This window comes from Fundulus heteroclitus, chromosome 7 (genome assembly GCF_011125445.2).
Source record: "Fundulus heteroclitus isolate FHET01 chromosome 7, MU-UCD_Fhet_4.1, whole genome shotgun sequence".
Lineage (NCBI taxonomy): Eukaryota > Metazoa > Chordata > Actinopteri > Cyprinodontiformes > Fundulidae > Fundulus > Fundulus heteroclitus.
In genome coordinates, this window is record NC_046367.1 from 35837552 (window position 1) to 35857027 (window position 19476).

At 36.4% G+C, this 19476-nt stretch overlaps 1 protein-coding gene across 1 annotated transcript in view; it reads right to left on the minus strand.

Moving 5' to 3' along the window:
- The window catches only part of lrp1bb (low density lipoprotein receptor-related protein 1Bb), a 394708-nt gene that overhangs the window by 192198 nt on the left and 183034 nt on the right, over positions 1-19476 (minus strand). The window contains exons 8-16 of the mRNA XM_036139564.1: positions 18785-19007; positions 15806-15998; positions 15311-15454; positions 12434-12670; positions 11705-11885; positions 6338-6557; positions 5647-5836; positions 2358-2480; positions 1881-2024 (exon numbers count right to left, since the gene is read on the minus strand). Coding sequence (XP_035995457.1) covers positions 1881-2024; positions 2358-2480; positions 5647-5836; positions 6338-6557; positions 11705-11885; positions 12434-12670; positions 15311-15454; positions 15806-15998; positions 18785-19007 — 1655 coding nt within the window. The remainder of the gene's footprint in view (positions 1-1880; positions 2025-2357; positions 2481-5646; positions 5837-6337; positions 6558-11704; positions 11886-12433; positions 12671-15310; positions 15455-15805; positions 15999-18784; positions 19008-19476) is intronic.

The following is a 19476-nucleotide window of genomic DNA, read 5'->3' on the forward strand; positions in this document are numbered from 1 at the left end:
TAGTGGGATTGAGAGTTACATACTCTGCATGTGACCCCAATCAAATTAGGACCCCCTTTTAATCAATATTAAAGCACCATGTGTCCCTGTCATGCAGCGTTGCTCTGTAACACTTGACAGAATTATATCATCTCCAGCTGTCACTGGGTGAGGTGCATACATATGATGAAAAAAACAATACAGAAGTGCTAGAAGTTGTTCATTATTATTTTTCTTTGTTTTCTGCTCTACAGCTTAAATGAATCTACTTGTTTTTGCCATGCCCGAATTTCCACACTGTGGGACAATAAAGGTATTTGTATTATATTATTTTCAATACTACAAAAGTTGTTTATTATTTCTGCTCAATTTGTCAGAATACATCAGGTCTGTCACATTTTATCGCATAATGTTTAGTTTATTGTAAAAAAAAAAAAAGAACTCTAGTGGAAGTATGCACAAAGCTTGTCAGCAATTACCAGAAAGGTTTGATCACCTTAATGTCCATAATGCCAATGATTATTTTCATTAACTATTGAGAGATTATTAATAAGTCCTGACATTTATTTAGGAATTAAATAATAAAGATAATTTTTATTCTTTTCAAAACTAATACTTCTTTTAAATTGTTTCATATTGTGCTTGTCTCATTAAAAAATAACATTCTTTGTTGAATGAAATATGACTTCAATCTAAATCTGGCAGTGGTATGATTCATTTTGGGCAATACTGTGGCATTAAAATAATTAACCATATTATTGATCCATGGCTATGGTATTTGAGTTCCATGAGCAAATCCCGAGGCAATGGGGAAAATTTAGTAGATATGTGTTTAAATTGTAACGCTTATACCACAAAGTTTTTACAACCTGTCCAAAAAGCATTCACATATGTCTTTGCATCAGATACTTTGGATAAACAAAATAATACAAAAAGATTGCCGTTCTAAGCCACATATTTCTGTATGACATTGAAATGGCTAATGGGGATACTGTCAAAGGGGTATTAGTATTAAAGTCTCATTCAGTTCATTAAATATACTTCAGTGAAAATAGCATAAACCAGCTCCCTGTTTTCTTGTGAGCCTTGTAATTAAGTCAAGCTACACACTGAGTTTATGAATTCATTAATTCTCATCACTTAGAAATTGCACTAAGTAAATGAGAAAATTTATGTGCATACTTAACACAATGAGTAATGGCATAATTCCTTAGATAGGGATGGTGGTGTGGAGTTAGGGTACATCAAGATTTCTGAGTTGGATAATGTAGGAGGTTCCCAAACTGAGACCAGCGTTTTGACAAATTAGCTCTGAAAAAAGGCGTTGTTTCCATCTTTATCAGTATGTAAGAAGATATTGAACTGTTCTGGTCTAAAGAACAATACTAGAGCACGTGGGAATATCAACACTGATCTCGTGTTGCTTAGTCGGTGGTGGCAACGGCGTTTTAAGAAGACTCAACATTTATTTAGATAAACCAAGTCAGATCATCTTACATGATATTCTAACAGTGCAGACAATTGGCAATTCTTTAAATTCTTATCGTGCTGGCATGTGATTGCGCTGTTGGAATTTACTGCTTCTGCCTTCTATATAAAAAAAAAAAAAAACTATGTTAAGCCACCACCACCACAAAAAAAAAATCATGCTCTTCTAAGTAATTTGTTAGTGATTTCCCTCCAGAAGGACCAAAAAGGGAGACAAGCAGCTCATTTGACATCCCTGCTGCAGTGTCATTTCGGAAACTATGCTGACAGCAAGAAAGAATACGCCGTAAAATCTTTTAGGTTTTTTTTTTTCTCTCTCGCTTGCTTGGCTATACATTTGAAGTGTGTCTGGATGGGGTGTGTGTGTTTTTTTTTTTTTTTTTTTTTTTGCAATGACTAATCAAGATCCTTACAGCAGCTGTGGCTCTCCTCGTCACTTCCATCCAGACAATCATTGTCGCCATCACACTTCCATGAGGCCCGTATGCAGCGCTGGTTGTGACACTGGAACTCATCACTTTTACATCGAGCTGGCTCTAAAACACCAGTGGAGGAATCTGGAAAAAAACAGCACAGAGGAGCAATTAAAGTCAACAGGGGACTTGGTGAGAGGTATGTGCTCAGGAGAAATTATTGACGTAGCTGTAATAGCAGGCAAACTCAGTTAATAATGTCTCGCAACCCCACAGAACATAAAACAACTGGGATTTCCTTCATATAGCTGGAGGTCTGCTGGGATAATTTTCCACCAGTAGCATGTTGTTCATGAGCTAATTTGCATGGAAAAGGAGGAGCTGTTTGATCTTCATCCCGTAGGATGACGCCCGGATGACAGCGGGAGAGGACGATCTTGGACTTTGCATCGCATCTGATTCATTACGTCCTCCTACCTGAACAGGTGACATTGTTCTTCTCCAAAGCTTGGTTGTCAGCACAGGCACACACTCTGCCCCCTGGGATGGCAAGGCAAAGGGTACTACAGCCTCCATAATTCACGCTGCACGCATTCTCACCTGGGGGAAACGGATCGCAAACAGAGAGAGTTGTCTTTTTCAGTTAATTTTACAATTTCTAAGCCTTGTGAATATTAGTACCTCTCGCCACTTTAAATCCTGCAAAATTAATCCTATTTTTGATGCAAAACCCATTTCCTGCCTTACTTAGACATGCCAGGTGTAAGCCATACATCACATGGAATATTGAGAACACAGCGAGTTAAATATATTTGAAATTTTATCTTTTTTTTTTTTTTAGTGGGGATAATTTGTCTTCCTGGACAAAACTGTCACTCCTCAATAGCAAAAAGACCCCTATAAAGTTAAGCCATGTGACACCTTTGTCAGTTCAATTTACCACATTGCCCAAAAGCAGAGCCTGGACCAATGAGATAAAGCTTTAAGTCTTGTGGGAGCCAATCAGTAACAGCCACAGTATTGGACATCCAATTAATCTATCCAGTGACCATAGAAAACTGTCTAGAGGTTTTCTGGATTATGTGAACAAGTTTGTGCACGCACACACGCACACACACACACACACACACACACACACACACACACACACACACACATACAAAAGAAACATTAGTTGGCATCATGTGTTCAACAGGGCACATTTCTACTCACAATAAGCAACTCTGATGCTGCTCTGTGAAAACCAATGCTTTACACAACAAAAGTGTAAAACCACATCGGCTGTCTATTATAATAATATTCTCCTAAATGTATCAATGCTCTGCTTTTATATGGTTGTTACAAAAAAAAGGTCCACATAGGACATTATTCTGCCAACTTTATCCATTTTGTCTCCCATCTGTTCTTTTCAGCATCATAACAACATGGATCGATCACCCTTCGATGAAAGAGAGAATGAACGACGTCAAATACTGACATAACAGCAGTATTTGATACAACCATTCCCAGAGCATCAAATACTGCTGCCATGTGAAAAGCTGGGATTGAAAGGCACCTGCCGCCTCATGCTTTGATGTCAAAAACAAACTCTATCTTAGAAATCAGCAACAAAGTCAGGGCCTGTGGCAGGTTTGGTAAGATGGAGTGGCGTTGGCATAAGTCACAATCTTGCTATTGTATGTATGCTTATTTTCTCCAGGTTTCTATCATGTCTGAATCACAGTTGAAATTGAGGCGAGGCAATAGTCCTGGATTATTTAGCTCCATAGGGCATCAGTGCTATGTTAAGCCATTGCTATCACTCTAGATCTATATACAGTCAGCAGTTTCCAGTGTTTTATCATTGACCAAAAAATGTTTTGAACTTCAGTTTGCTTTTGCTGTTTTATCTAAAAAATTTCAGACCCTGCATCTTTAACGTGGGCAAAGTGAAAATGCCGAAAGAGAGATAAGCAGTTATTGCATTGCTTATTGCTGTACTGTTGACCAATTAGATAGTATGGCTTGGACTGTTATCTTTGCTGTTTTAACCTTTTTATGACTGTACTATACAGCAGTTGTACTGATTAGGTTTTATATTTAGAGAAACATTTGTGACTTTTGTTACTATACAATTCAAGGCCATATCTCTCATCTAAGGAATGCTTGAAGTTTTAAATTATCTTTGCTGGTGTAAACTTGTCAGATGTAGGCACACAATCAGTTTCTGCAATTCCATAAAACTCCTGTCCGCAAAAGAAAACATTGTCCTTTAGTCCAAAAAACAGTGGTCAATGCATTTATCTTTCATGTGGACCTCTGCTAATGCGGAATGTGGTTATGCATTTGAATTCGTTCAAGTTGGTTTGTTTTAATGTTTTGCACATCTGCGATGCTGTTTGCCAAACTCTCTTAGCCTGCACAGATTGCAGATTATAGGATCCCCTCACTAGTCATTTTAAAATGCTCTCCCTTTCACCTTGACTTTTTTTCTCTTTGTGTTAGGTCTATGAAAATCAACCTTTCTGTTCAGCAAACCAATATTGGATCAGATTTGGGACTGATCTGATCCAATATTAGTACTTGACTGGACACCAGTGGCATACTTGGATCAAATATCAAGCTGAAGCCACTGATCCAAACGGCATCATCCTGTGATGCTGCAGGATATGTTTTGACTGCCTCATACCCTGATGTTGCTTTCCATATCGATGTGATTAAAAAAAAAACAAAGGTGAAAGTTAGATCTTTACATCTTGCAATGTCAATTTCCAAGAATGGCATGAATGATCATGTTTGCCACTCATTTCAAAATATATTTGAAACATTTACATTTTTGTAAATATTTGTCCAAGCTCCTAAAAATTGCAGGCATTTTCGTTTTATTTCATTTGTTCTGGTTTTTGTTTTGGAAACCAAAGATAGATTGGAAAAAAAAGAAAACCTTTGCAAAATGACAACTACATATGTGACCATCTCACGGTGTTGTTTATTAATATTCATTAATTTAATACCATGAAAAAAAAAGATCTAAATTTAATGTTCAGACAGGTAAAAATCTTCTTGATTGCAGACATGTATCTATTCGATTAAACTTAAAACCAAAAGGTTCTGAACCTTCAGAGCATCACTTCTCTTTATTAGTCCTGGGCTAATTTATTACATTGCAGCTATGTATCAGCTCTCCAGGTTAAAACACTAATTTTACTTGTTAAAATATGAAGAAGGATCACCATTTTATTACACCCAAGAAAAAAAAATGTTTGTTGTAAATATATCTAAAATTTTAAGATTATTTAAAAACACATCTCTAAATCTCTTTTTAAAAAACCTGTGTATCAAAGCAACTAATTAAATCATGAATATACAGTATAAGAAAAAAAACTATTTAAGAGGTTAAATCTTTGACTTATCATAAAAAAACTACTTTCTTAGGAATATGCATAAGAAATTGTTTAAAGCAGTGACTTTTTTTTCACAATTATTTCTGCGCAGTGAAAATATACAGGATGGAGTTGTTTTCTGACAAATGGATGCGAGTAAATGAGAATAAGAAGACATTTATACATTGATCATGTACTCCTACTCAAACAATTAAATGCTTATCATTTCAAGCAATAGGAGAGTAGGAGCAATTGTATTACTCAGGAGAATGTATAATTCATATTGTAAAAAATTAAATAAAAATCCTCAATATCCAATGAGGCAACTGGGAGCCATGTTGTTAAGGAAGTGATTCACATTTAGCAGCATTGGATGGGTGCTATGAGAAGGGAAAGCTGCCAACCTTGCTGGCTCTGGGCGTCATAGACACGTAGGCCAAACAGAGGTGGTCTCTCGCTCCGCAGCAGAGTGACATCGCCTGTGGATAAATCCAGCTGGAATACAGACGCATTCATGTACTCCGTCCAAAAGATGAAATTGCGATAATGAGAGATGCCGAAGGGATGGTTCAGCTCTTTCCCCCTGTACACCACCTGCAACAACAAACACCATGCACTATAATCAGAAGATTAGTGAAGCCACAGAGAGGCACCACCAGCAACAGAAAAATCAATCATCTCACACAATTTGAATATGGGTTTAGATATTATTCAGGGGGGAATGATGAATGTTACTTAATTTCTTTGCACAAACGTACCCGGGCAGAACAGCCGCTTGTAATAATGTTAGATAGAATCTTGGCATTGATTAAAGATCATTTACAAATAATTTATTATCATTAATATGCCAGTTTAACTGCCGGGGCAGTTAGGGATGAAGGGACATTTTGTTGGCTGCGGTTTCAAGGGATTGTCTCATTTCTTTGAATAATAAAATCATCAGTATTAAAACATAACATCTATGTTAACATTTTATAACAAGTAGTACTTTTAGAAGATTAAAACTTTAATTTACAGACTTATTCACCAATAAATTATTCACACGGTTCAATGGTTCAAAAAAGGAACTAAAATTAAGAAGCAAAGTCCATATACCATCCGTCCTGTTCCATTTAGGTGAATCTTCTCAATATGATCATAATAGGCATCACACCAGTACATAGTGCTGCTACTGTGGTCTAGAGTCAGGCCATTGGGCCACAGCATGTTGGAGGTGACAAAAATACGCCGATTGGATCCGTCCATCCAGGCTTTCTCTATCCGTCCTATGCTGTCGTTGACCTCATCCTCTTCCCAGTCTGTCCAGTACATCCAGCTGTCATACAGAGAGATAGACACGAACAGCGCAAGCTGTTACTGCACTAATGTACAAATGAGTCATCATGATTCATTTTGAAAGAACATACCATACAGGAGCTTAAGAATATTTTACCCCGAACATATATCTCACTTTACATTCCATGTCAGATTGATTTTGAGACTCTCAATCAATCAAATATGAGTTGCTCACGGTGAAAAAACAAACAACTGTTTCATTGCACTGTATGAAGAATGCTCTTAACTTGCCTCTTTATCATTGTTTTGCTTTATTTCCAAGCAACGTAATATTATTTTTAAACTGCATAGAATTTAAGTTAACCCCATTATTCATCAAACTTCAATTCACCTCTATATTTTCTCGTAAACAAACTCTTCCCACGCTTGCTTGCTGTCTCTATAAGTGCACCAGATGGGTAGATCAAAACGTCAAGGTAAAGTTAGTCATCTTAAATTCCCAACAACAGGAATAATGCTGGGACTACTCCTTTGAATGAGCCAGAGGTGTCTTTAACATGATTGGGTCAACAATTTGACACAGTCTTCTCTGTAGTAGCCTTTCTCAGGGGATTTGCTTTGCTCGGGTGTTGCTGACTGAGCCGTGTGCCCCGTGTTTCTCATCAATGGCAGAGGGCTGGCTCAGGAAAGATGAAACAGATTGGGATAGGAAGGTGAATGAATACCATGTCTCAGAGTTGTCTTTGTGACCTCATGAATTATTGATACCACAGTATTTCCGCAGACACACACACGGATTTATACACACACATAACTATACACATCTGGATGTAGACAGACACCTCATCAAATGCACGCCATTTATATACACTACAGAGCAGAATGCTGAAATGTTATTCTTTTTATCATTTCATATTTTCATTTAAAGCTGCAGAGACTCTAGTCAACATCTCAGTAAACTAAAAAAAAACATTTAATTTAAACACTGGACATTTGTCTCATGTTTTTGGTGAACAAATTGTTTTGTATAATGATCACAAAAGAGTTCAAAACTGACTCAAACAATATTTGGTAATGTACTTTATATTTCACTAATATTGTATTGTTGCATAGCTCTCTGAGTGTATATTTGTTATGTGTTAGCCAGTTCATTAGGTAAAAAGAAGACAACTTTGAATTCAATGTTGGTGAACTCACCACTTATTGTCAAATAATTTGTTTTTAAAACTTTTGTCATAAGAAGGCAAACAAAAATATATGGAAAATGAGGAACCGCTTCCATATTCAACATTGCTCATTCAAAGCTGGTGGAGAAAGAACTGTGTCATCGACGCACAAAGCTACCAACTGAACTTGGTCACTCGTGGTTACCAAAGCTGCTGTACCTCAGTGTCTTATTTTATTTTTTTTATTTTCAAAAAGTCTGTTTCAATCGGTTCTAAACATAAGGAAATAAAAGTATTGGTGAAACATCAAGACATGTAATCATGAAGTGTGTTGCTTGTAATGTTGCCCTCCACTTTTGTTTCTTATGCTACATATCATATTTTAATGAACGGGAAAAAAATAAATTCCTTTTTTTTATTTATTATGGTTTTGATTCCCTTCTGTGCCAGTGCACTCTTATGAAATATTAAATATTGTAAGCAAAACCTTCTGGTTGTGGATATTATTTTTTACAATCACATTATGACACTTTTAAATCACTGCTGCACCTTATACTGTATTTTAAATCTACTGCAATTTACAAGCTGTATTCTTGCACAAATGCCCTAATTCTGCACATACAAATGGTATGTGTACACCTGTACACTGTGACTTCTCCTGCATTGTCTACATTTCAATTGTTTACGTTTAAATCACTGCTGCACCTTATAATGTAATTTAGTTTTACTGCAATTTACAAGCTGTATGCAACAAAATTTCATTCTGTACGCACTCTGTGCATACAAAATGACAAATAAAGTTGTCTAAGTCTAAGTCTTTTTTCCCAGTAGACTTTGAAAAGATTATAAAAAATTGCTTTGAATCCCTGGTTGTCAAAGCGGGAATGATACGTCTACCTGTGATGTACAAATTAACAAATGGTTGGTGAGAAACTTCCCACAGTAAATGTCATATATATAATGGATATGAAACAGAAAAAAACTATTTGCAAGGTGAGTGAATCTTCACCAGTGGAGACAAAGAACTGGAAAGGCAGATTCTGAAATTAAGTAACATTATTATCGACTCATTATGGCAACATTTATGAAGCATAAATGAACTCCTTTGCAGTAGCAACCATGTGTGGTATGTTTTAAATATGTAGGTTCTGGTGCTATTGTGACATTTCTTTGACATGTCCATAGTATCTGTGTCACTCAGGATTAACTGGAGATCCAATCACTTACTATGATATATCACAGTATAATATGTGTAGAAATTCGGGAGTGTTATTTAGTTAGAGACATGTACCTTTGTAATCATTGTATACTATTTAAATCCAAGCAATATCTGAAATAGTGAGATGGTGGTATAATAATCAATCGGCTTGCTGGACAAAACAGCTTTTGTAACAGAGATGTATAGCAACTAAAATATACACTAAATATGACAAAACATTCTCTGAAAGCAAACTTTGAATACTGTTATGATCCTGAGGCACCTGTTTAATCTTTTCACTAAGAAAAAGCTGATCAAAAACTTTAAAACTAAAACACAAACAAACAGCAAAGCTTTGAGAATATATCCCACTCGAAAAAATCTAGTATTTGGGTTTTAGACATTTGGCAGGCATGGAAACCAGTGGGGTTTGCATCAAAAGAGGTCTTTAAATTTGTAATTCTAGTCATTCAAATGTGCATTAGAAAACCAAGAAAATATGTCAAAGATGTGTTTAGTTCCAAAAAGGTGAAAGCAATGTTCTTTTCAAAGCCCCTGAATCGTGCCAAGAGTCTACATTTACGTTACGTACTACCACATCAGTCATGTCAACGTAAAGAGACAAAACCACAAAAGGAAATGACTTGCACAAATGTTATGGCTGTCCACCTGTTCCTTTCCTAATGAAGCAAAACAGTGGAGTAAGTTACTATTAAGCTGACACTCTTCATGTCAACACAAACAGGAGGTGGCAATAGAGCAGAAAATAAGGTCTCAAGCCTGCAGTGGAGAAAGCTGTAGGAGAGGAGCATCCATTTCACGTGAAAGGAGCCTTCCAGCTGAGCAGATAGAGATCAAAGAACTGCCGGGGTTCTGGCTGAATGTTAGCTCAGAAGCCCAAAACTAGCTTTTCTAATCACCTGTGCTGTCAGTGGGAGGGTTGGTTTAAAAGTTATTAATCCTCCAAACAAAAAAAAGGTGTCATGATGCTTTGTCTGGGTGAAATTGTTCTTGAACTGCCCTTTCTTTTAATAGTATCAAAAACATAGGGCTGCTTTTTATTTTATTTATCTGAATGCAACTTTGTTTTCAACTAATTATCTTTATTTCTTATTTTAAGAATAAATGGAAAATAACTGACAAAAAGGTGAGGAGCAGGGTGTTTACAACTTAAATCTGCAGAAGGCTTTTGGAAAAATAAGAATGAATAGGGGTACGGTGGGGTACAAGTGCCTAAAACCGTGAAAATGCAATGTACAGCAAAATGTTTGGAACAATCCCCTGAGGCTTGGAAACTAATCTCTGACTGCTATGGATTTGGTGGGTGGTAATACGATTTAAGCCTTAAAGTGTTAATCCTTAAGATCCTTAAGACACTCAATGAATTGCAGTTTTGCAGCATGATGTGTATATGTTAATTGGTAGATACCACCAATGATGAATCCAAACAGGAACGCCTATGTGATTTATGAGGGCTACAGAGGAGAAGCCGTCAAACAGATTACTGTGGTTACCAAGTTTTAAAGTTTTTAGGAGTGTTACCAAGTTTTTTTGTTTGTTTTTTTTTTTTGCAAGAGTATTTCATTAAAACTGCAGGTGTTGTCATTATAACCATGCTCATTTACAAGTCAATTTATTTAAATGCCTTTTTTTGGGACCTCTGATGTGTTCACAGGTCATAGCTAGAGTTGAAAAAAATAGTTAGTTAGATAGTTTTTAAGATGAATCTTGGAAGTAATTACACTGAGAGCAACCAACAAAACTGTGTTTGAATTTAATATACTAAAAAAGGTGCTGAAAAGTGGCAGCAATAAAAATCTCACTCCCACGGTTTGTCCAATAACAAAGCTCCCTTTATAGCAAAGACGGCAACTAAAAAAAAAAAAAAAATGGGTGTTGTTGCATTTACAGAATCTCTTGAAAACACACTACAGGAAAAAAAACAACTCTTTGAACATATCTTTGCTTCATGGAATGATTTCTTGACTTGTAAAGAAACATCTGGGAAATTGCTGGCTTCAAGCTGCACTGTAGAGAATTAAATAGACCAATATTCACATGCCTGTCCTAAAGCTGTTTTAAGGACCGCTGTAAAAAAATAAAAATAAATAAGTGTGCGTGCAATGCCTTAAGAGATTAATCTTTTATTGTAATAGCATAATCTCAAACTAAAAAAAAATACAACTTTTTATTTTAGCATTACTAAAAACATATTTTTCTAACCGTTTACCTGATTTATGTGTTTCCTGTGTGGACCACCACACACTTATAGTGTGTGGTGGTCCACACCAGTTTTTGACATGCAGTCAAAATGAATGGCAATAACCTAAACTTCTGCATTCGACAAAAACAAACTGCAAAGTGCTAAACCTCAAAACACACTGAAGTATAACTTAGTTTAGTTCTATTTAACTCAAGGAGCACATAACCTTTTTATGAGTTTGAACTCTAACGGGTTAAACCCATATAAATAAACTGAATCCCATTTAGCCTCATAACACCTCATAGAATTATGGACACATCAATCAGATGTAAACTGGATTTGGTTTACCTGATTAAAAATATTGTAAAATTAACTTTTTTTTCTAAATTGTAGATGCTCTTGTACAATTTCTAGATTGTACAAGAGCATCATAATTAAGGAGAAACAAACAATTGTGTCTGCTACTTATACTCTTTGAGTTGAATTAAAATATTCTTAAGCAAGCCGTTAACCTTCCAAAGCACAAATTAACCATGTAGATCCAAAACCAGAGTGCATACTATGTTAATCAAATCTAGATAAACAGTTCTACTTTATCAATGGATGTTTTGAGTTTTTACCTGTTCAGAGGATCAACCACGATGGCTCTAGGGTGTGACATGTTCCCTTCCAACAGAGTCTTTCTGGTTTGAGACGCTCTCTCCAGCCTGGCTACACTGATTGTCTTCCTATAACCATCGTTGGTCCAGTATAAGTTATTCCCGATCCAGTCCACAGAGATGCCCTCAACATTATCAAGTTCTGGAACACAATAAGCACCGCATAAATAAATAACAGATATTTGCATATATTTTTGTTAATTCTTCTTTGATTTACTCATCCTAAAATGGGTTAATATCAGTTATTATTTATCATAATCAAAGAGTAATAACCAAGAATTAGATGCAAGATCACTCTTTCTTGCATTAGACTGTAAAAAAGAAAGTAATTCTTATTTAGTTATACCCAATACAATACGTCTGACATTATTTATTATTATTATTATTATTATTATTATTATTATTATTATTATTAGTAGTAGTAGTAGTAGTAGTAGTAGTAGTAGTAGTAGTAGTAGTAGTAGTAGTAGTATTTATTGCGTAATAACTAGAAAAAATACAAAGTAAACATATTTTTAAATATATAAAAGAGAAAATATTTCAAATATATTTTCTTGCAGCACATAATCTGCAGAGGCTATTTTAAGACCACTGCATACTAGAGAATTGGATCTTTTCAAAATATACAATGATCTTTACTTACAGTAGAAAAACAAATATCCAGATGGTTAAAAAAAATACTACACCTACCATCTTTGAGAATTGTCTCCCTGCTGCTTCCATCTATGTTTTGACGACCAATTAAGAAACTGGTGGTGTCAGCGAAGTAAATGTGTCCCATTTCTGCGTGGTAGTCGATGGCTCGAGGGTTGACCAGGTCCTCAATGGGTACCATGTGCTCGTCACTAGACTTGATGTTCATATCCAGGCCGCGGATGATGCCGGGACGCCCCTTACCATAGAAGAGGAAGAAATCGTTTTTGGGCTCTACAAAGCAAGAAAGGACAGACCCTTTTTTTACTGTTATTGTCAAATAATTAGTCTAATTCATCAGTGCTGATCCCTGCATTAAACCCACTTAACAACCACATTGTTCTTATATGTTTTGCAAGTCCAAAGCCATCTATTCGCCTTAATGGAGCCAGTAATCAGTGCCAATGACTACACTCTCCCCCTCAATCATGCCCTCACTGCAAAACTGCCACAAGAGTAAACGTAATGAATTGCTTCAGCAAAACATTCAAATGTATTCCTTACCTTGACTATGAATAGTGTTTCTAAACTAAATAAGCTGGTGCTTCTGTAAGAAAAGCAAATAGAAAAGCCGAGAGCTGAGGGAGCTTCTCAGTGGCAAGCCTGTGTTGCATTGGGACTGTATATGCTCGAACCCTTTGGGAACCTCTGGAGAGGGAAAAATAAGGAAGGAAGTAGGTGGGAAGCGGACCTCTCCCCAGTCTCACCTACTACCCAAGAGACTAGGATGCTGGAGGTGAGGACCACACATGCTCAGTTCAATTTATCATTTTTTTTCTAAGGGAGAGAACTAACCAGGAGGCAATTAAGCACTGCTAGAGGCCCAGATATCACCCTCCAACAGTGACTGTTGTACGAAAAAAGACATCATTTAACACAAAATCTCATTATGCTTTAGGGAGATGAAGAGCAAGAGCAGCGAGACATGGAGACATAGCTGGTGTCATCAGAACATCCACGAGAGAAATAAATCAAACATGTCATGCAAAAGCTCCCAATGCTCCATTACTCTAATCGAAATGTTGTAGGCGCCCTAATTGTGTCATCAATTTGATCTTCGGCTTTTATTGTCAACTACACAACGTCCACCAATTGATCAGAGCAGCCAACAAATGCAGGCAAACTTAAACCCTCATTACAGCAATAATCTATCAGGCCTCCCAACAGGTCGATAGGAGAACATCACACTCGCACAGAGCTGTATTTGCCTGCCCTCATCTTTATAGCTGTCAGCCCAAGGCTCTTCCTGACACATCGCCAGCTCCATCATGACATATGACCTTAACGATGATAGGGATAAACACAGCTGTAATTTTGAGCTGAATTTTCTTGTTTATGCTTAAAATGAGGCACTGTCATTTTTTTAGAAGCTTTATGCCAAAATCCAGTGTTTAAGATCTGTCTGCTTTTATGAGGCGTCAAGACCGATCGCAGCTAAGGGTTCCAAAACAAGATAAAAAAAATGTTACCTGTAGTTTACATTTTACACCTTTAGGTAGTAGCTCCAGGTAAAAAAAATGGCACTTTTTTAAACCAGAAAACTGACTCAGTGGTTCATTCATCTGAAATGAAACCACTTTTTTTCCTCCCTACATTGGAGGGAGTTTGGAGCGGACTTCTACTCGTCTCAGGCGGGGGTGGGCACAGCTAACTAAAAAGTTAGCTTCTCAGCAAAATCATCTTCTGCAAACAAAACCATGATCTGCATAATCGTGGACTGGACATGGCAGGAGAGTGATAGCAGTGTTGGAATCAAAAGGTTTGCATGTCTAACAGTTTCATTTATTGCAAATAAAGCTCAGCTGTTGCCTCTTGTTTCATCATAAGACATTGTACTATGTCTGAAAGCCCTACAAAATGGCAAAGGTCATAACAAACTGCTGAGTCACAGGTAACATAAAGACCCGTAAGACCAGACATTTTTCCAATTTGTCATTGTCCAATTTTGTTGAGCCATTGCTAATTGTAGCCTCCATTTTCTTTTCTTGGCTAAGAGCAGTGGATCTCAGTGTGGTCCGCTGTGGTGTGACTTTTTGTGCCTTTTAGAGATCATTTTATATGTACCTTGGTATTAACGAGTGGTGAATTGAACTATTCTTTCCATCATCTCAAATCACTCTCTCCTTTCTTCTCTAACCTCTGACATCAATAAGACATTTTCATCCACATCCCTGTGGCTCACTGGATATTTTCTCTTTTTTAGATCATTCTCTGTGAACCTGAAAGATGGCCGTGCATGAAAATTACAGATCAGCCTCTGGAATACTATGCCACATTCAAAGTCACTTAAATCCCCTTTCTACCCCATTCTCATGATTGATCTGCACTTCAGCGAGGGGTCTTCTCCATGTCTACATGAATAAATGCACTGAGTTTCTGCCGTGTGGTTGGCCGATATGCTATGCATTAAACATTTGATTAGGTGTACCTAATAAAGTGGCTGGTGAGGTCAGACGCTAATTGCATCACTTTAAGTAGTGGTCTAGCAGCACAGTGAATCTGGGTGGAAACTAAACGCATATTACTTTAGCTTATCAGAACATTTTCTCTCTTTCTGGCTGCCAAATGATGGGATTTTTCATCCATCTTCTCTTTGGTGTTGAATTGAATGATGGCGATAGTATAGACTGTTCAGTTGGTGAATTCATGATGGGGCTAACTGGTGGGTTTGGGCTCATTAACCGTTTGTCAGTATGGCAATCAGTTTCACTGAGATCTGGATACAAGCTTTAGCTTTACAGAATAAAATGAAACAGTTTTGAGGAGGAAATCTGATTAAAACCTAAGAATCGACAGGTTCTAACATTTAAATGATCTTTAGCTTAGTAATACTTTAAAGTCCATTATGGAGATTAAAGGAAAAGGGGTACTAACTTTTACATGATGTCCCATCAAAACCAAGTCTGTAGCCAATAGGGCAGCGACAGGTTCTCCACTTGTAACTTCCGCTCAAAAGACAAATGTGGGAACATCCTCCTGGCTTTCCATATGAGTCCAATTCACATGCATGGCTTCTGACTGTGGAAAAAAATATAAAGGACCAATCTCAATGTTTTAACATAAGATAAGAAATACCTTGTTTTGTTCCACAATGGGGAAATCGGGGTGTGACTAGCAAAAACACATACAGAGTTACACACCAGATTATTATGAATTACAAGCAAATTCAACACTAAAAAATTAACTTATCAGAAAGGCAAAAAAAAAAAATAGTGTGCAATTATTGATAATATGGCATATTGAGATAAAAAATACAATATAATACCAGGGGAGTATGTTTTCTTTCTTTCTGTCTACATCTTGTGAGTCATGCATGGTAGAGTATGACACATACTTGCACATGTCTACTTATTGCAAGATGTCTTTTACCTTTTGGTTGAGCGAGTTTGTGGTAAATATGCAGGGCTCTAGATTTCCCCAGGCTGCCTAATGTCCTGCTCTCTGCTGTGATGTTGAACCTGTGAACCCGCAGCAGCTCCACAGATGAACTCCCTTCTGAAGGGGCAGAGTGCAAGGCATACAGGTAGTCCTCAAACACAGCTAATGCATATACGTATGACACCTGAAACATAAGAAAAAGACGATATGTCCAAACACAAGTCAAACCGCAAGAGGAAAGAGAAAACAACAGAACAGATTCAATATGAGCTTCGTCCCAAAACATGTGTCAAGCTCAGGAGAGATGGGGAAATGGCGGTGTGGTCGTCTGGTGCACTTGGCAGCCCATACAGGGTCAAAAGCTGGAGTCCACCGGGAGACCACTGGCCCTGACACAACCACCCTCTATGCTACATTTAGCAGGCTGACACCTACACAAAGCAACATGGCTGGATGAGCTATGTTCACAGGAAATACACCTAGGCTCACTGCCCCACACCTTTACACTGGGGGCGCTGAGAAACATGCTTCAGGAAAAAATAAATAAATAACAAAAAAAAAAAAAACAGTCATCCATCTCTTCTCTGCAGAATTTGGCTTCAAGATGTGCAAATCTTAAAGCAGCCTCTCTCAGACATAACCCTTAAATTTAAGATATTTTTAATGCACACCAATTAATTTAGTAACATAATTTTATGAGAGATATGAATTTAAAAAATATGAAGAAAAATGAAAAGCATATATACATATTTAACTGTAGAGTGACTTTGTGGAATAGAGATTAAGCAAAGCACAAGCATAAACATATTGAGAAGAAGGTATGAAAAAACTAGTTCTTAGTAGGTAAATGGAAAATAAGGGATGAATGCAAAAATGTAAACATTTGGAATTTTATACGATGATCTGGGTAGTTATACTAGGTAAAATTGTGTTTTATTTTGAAATGGATGCAGTTTATGTTCATTGATGAGGATACTGATTTTATTATTTGAATTTTAAATATACCATAACATGTATGTATATTATTATAGATACAGTATATAGACGAAAAGAAGAAAGGGGAGACAATATAAAAAAGTATAAACTTCGTCCCTCTTCTTTTTCAATCAATCTACTATAAATATTTGTTTTGATGATTCCTTTGACACTTAGTCTTTTCTTTTATTTTCCTTGTATTATTCTTTTAGTAACATTGTTTTAAATTGTTCAAAAATAAATTCAATTTGATAAAGTGAAAAAATAAATCATATTGATAGAATAAGCCGAAGAATTAAAACAAGTTAAATAAGAAAATAAATATTTTCTAAAGTCATTTTTTTCTTTTCTTCCAAATAAGAAGAAAGTTGGATTTTGTTTTTAGACAAACAGTCAAGAACACAAGACCATTGTAACTATGAAAGTATAGTTAAAAATTGACATTCAGTCAGCGTCATCATTAATGTCAGTTTGTGGGCCTTTATAGAGTTCAGTTAGAGTTCTGTTAGAGGAAAAGGTTTTATCTGCAGGCCTATGTGTACACACCCACAGTAATATCTGTTTAAAAATCCCTCCAAGGGTTGCTCTTTGATCACATTATTTTTGTAGCCTTTAAAATGCCACTGGCACAATTCTGGTGGGACATGTGACCTCTATTTTTGGTAGATCTTGTAGAGTTTATGTAGATATGTTGGTTTCTGTGGTATGGACCACATTTTCAATCAAATGCAAAAATTATGGAATAAGGCTGAGGATTGGGCTTTGGATGTTTGGATAAACCAAGAATTCCCCAAAGGTCCATGGCTTAAGAAAAAAAGACAAGAAAGGTTTATATCAGATTTTACTGAGAGGGCACCGACCTACTCTAAAAAGGGGTATATTTAGCTTGACTGAAATTTGCAGCTGGCCACACAGAGAAGAAGAAAAAAATCATGTTAAAGAAAAGTTTTGTTCTTGAATGTGACATAAGTGATACGGTTGACATGCACTTTTTTTTTTAATAAATATTAGTGGAGAGGTATGTTGACATCAATGCTTATATGTGTAACTTTCTTATGGTTGTGATAGAAATGCAACTACTGCACCCTGTCCTTTGTTTTAAAATTCATAGAAGTTGTTTGTTGTATGCTACTTTGATGAAAAAACAGTCCAAATGCAGAAAGACCATAGATGAATGCGGCATGAATGCCCATAGAGAGTGTATGTAAAGCGTTTACCACCACAGCAAGCCTGACTTCTTAACTAAGCATTGTCTGGTTGCATAAACAATACTATTCCATCAAAACCTCGGAACAACATTGGATAAGTTGAGTAACTTTATATAAAAAAAATAATCTGTTTACAATTACCACTATTAAAGCAGAAAGTAAGCGAAGAGGAAGATTGTTAACATGAACACAAAATTCAGTCAAAGAAAAAAAAAAGGCTCTGGATGACATTTCATATGCAGATCCAATGATATTAAGATCCTCAGTCTAATGAGGGCACAAGCAAATGTGAACAAGGCAATATCATGCAAAGAACACCTGCATACATAATGCCATGCTAAGATGTATGTTCTTTTTCTCCTCATAAAGGCTGAATTTCTCATCTACATTGGTAGCAATGGCCTTTTAATGAATAATCATAATTTGCGATGAAAGGGGCTTAAAAGTGTACTACAGGGGAGAGACTATTAATATGCTCATTTTGAAGACAGCTCCACGTGTGGCTCAGTTCTTTCTATTTAATAAAACATCAAGGTTTCAAAAGACCTTTTCTATGAAAATGAAGAGTGAATTAAAACCCCCGGCATTGAATATACCACCTGCCTCGTACCATGGTGCCCAAAAAAACCAAAAAAAAAACAAGAACTGTCATGTCATAATTTAAGTTTTTTGATGGAAGAAAAATATGTTTATGTTTCTATAAAGCAAAACACCTTACATTTGTCTAAAATGGCTCCTTAAATGTAGAAGGGAAAAGGCTGTTCTAACAGTGAAATGTGACACTCACCTGGATGCCATGGATAATAGTGTGCCTGTTCCTGCCATGGTAATCCACAACATCGATGTAATCCAGGTAGGCATCGGCCCAATATACAAGCTTCTTGAACATATCCAATGCAACAGCAGTGGGCTGCTCAATTTTATAATCCACTAGTCGGGTCCGGTTGGTGCCATCCATGTTGCAGCGCTCAAGCTTGGCCACATTCCCATAGTCTGTGATGAACATCATTCTAGAGAAGAACACAGACAGAGACAAATGTCAATTAAAATTATGTTTTTTTTTTTTTTGTATAGTTAAGTTTGTAAGTTAGGTAGTTTAAGACCTTGTATCATTCTAACTTTGATCAGTTCAAGTAGTTTTGCTTTGTCTTCATTAGATTACAGGAACCTTGTCACTCAAAACAAGACATGCTACATAAATAAAAGGTTTATGATAAGGTTGTTATTTACTAACTTGGGACTCCTGTTAAGTTTTGGCATAATACATCAACTATTTAATATTATTTGGGCTTGAAAAAAACAATCTAAATGACAAAACAAGTAGAAACTGATAAATGAGGTGTTACAAGAAAATATAACACATAAAATACAGAAAACCCAATAAAAAAAAAATTAAAAAAATCACTAGTAAAAGAATAAGATTCTGAATACAACTGGTTAAAATGAGCTTCCTCCGTAGGGTTACCAGACTAAGCCTCT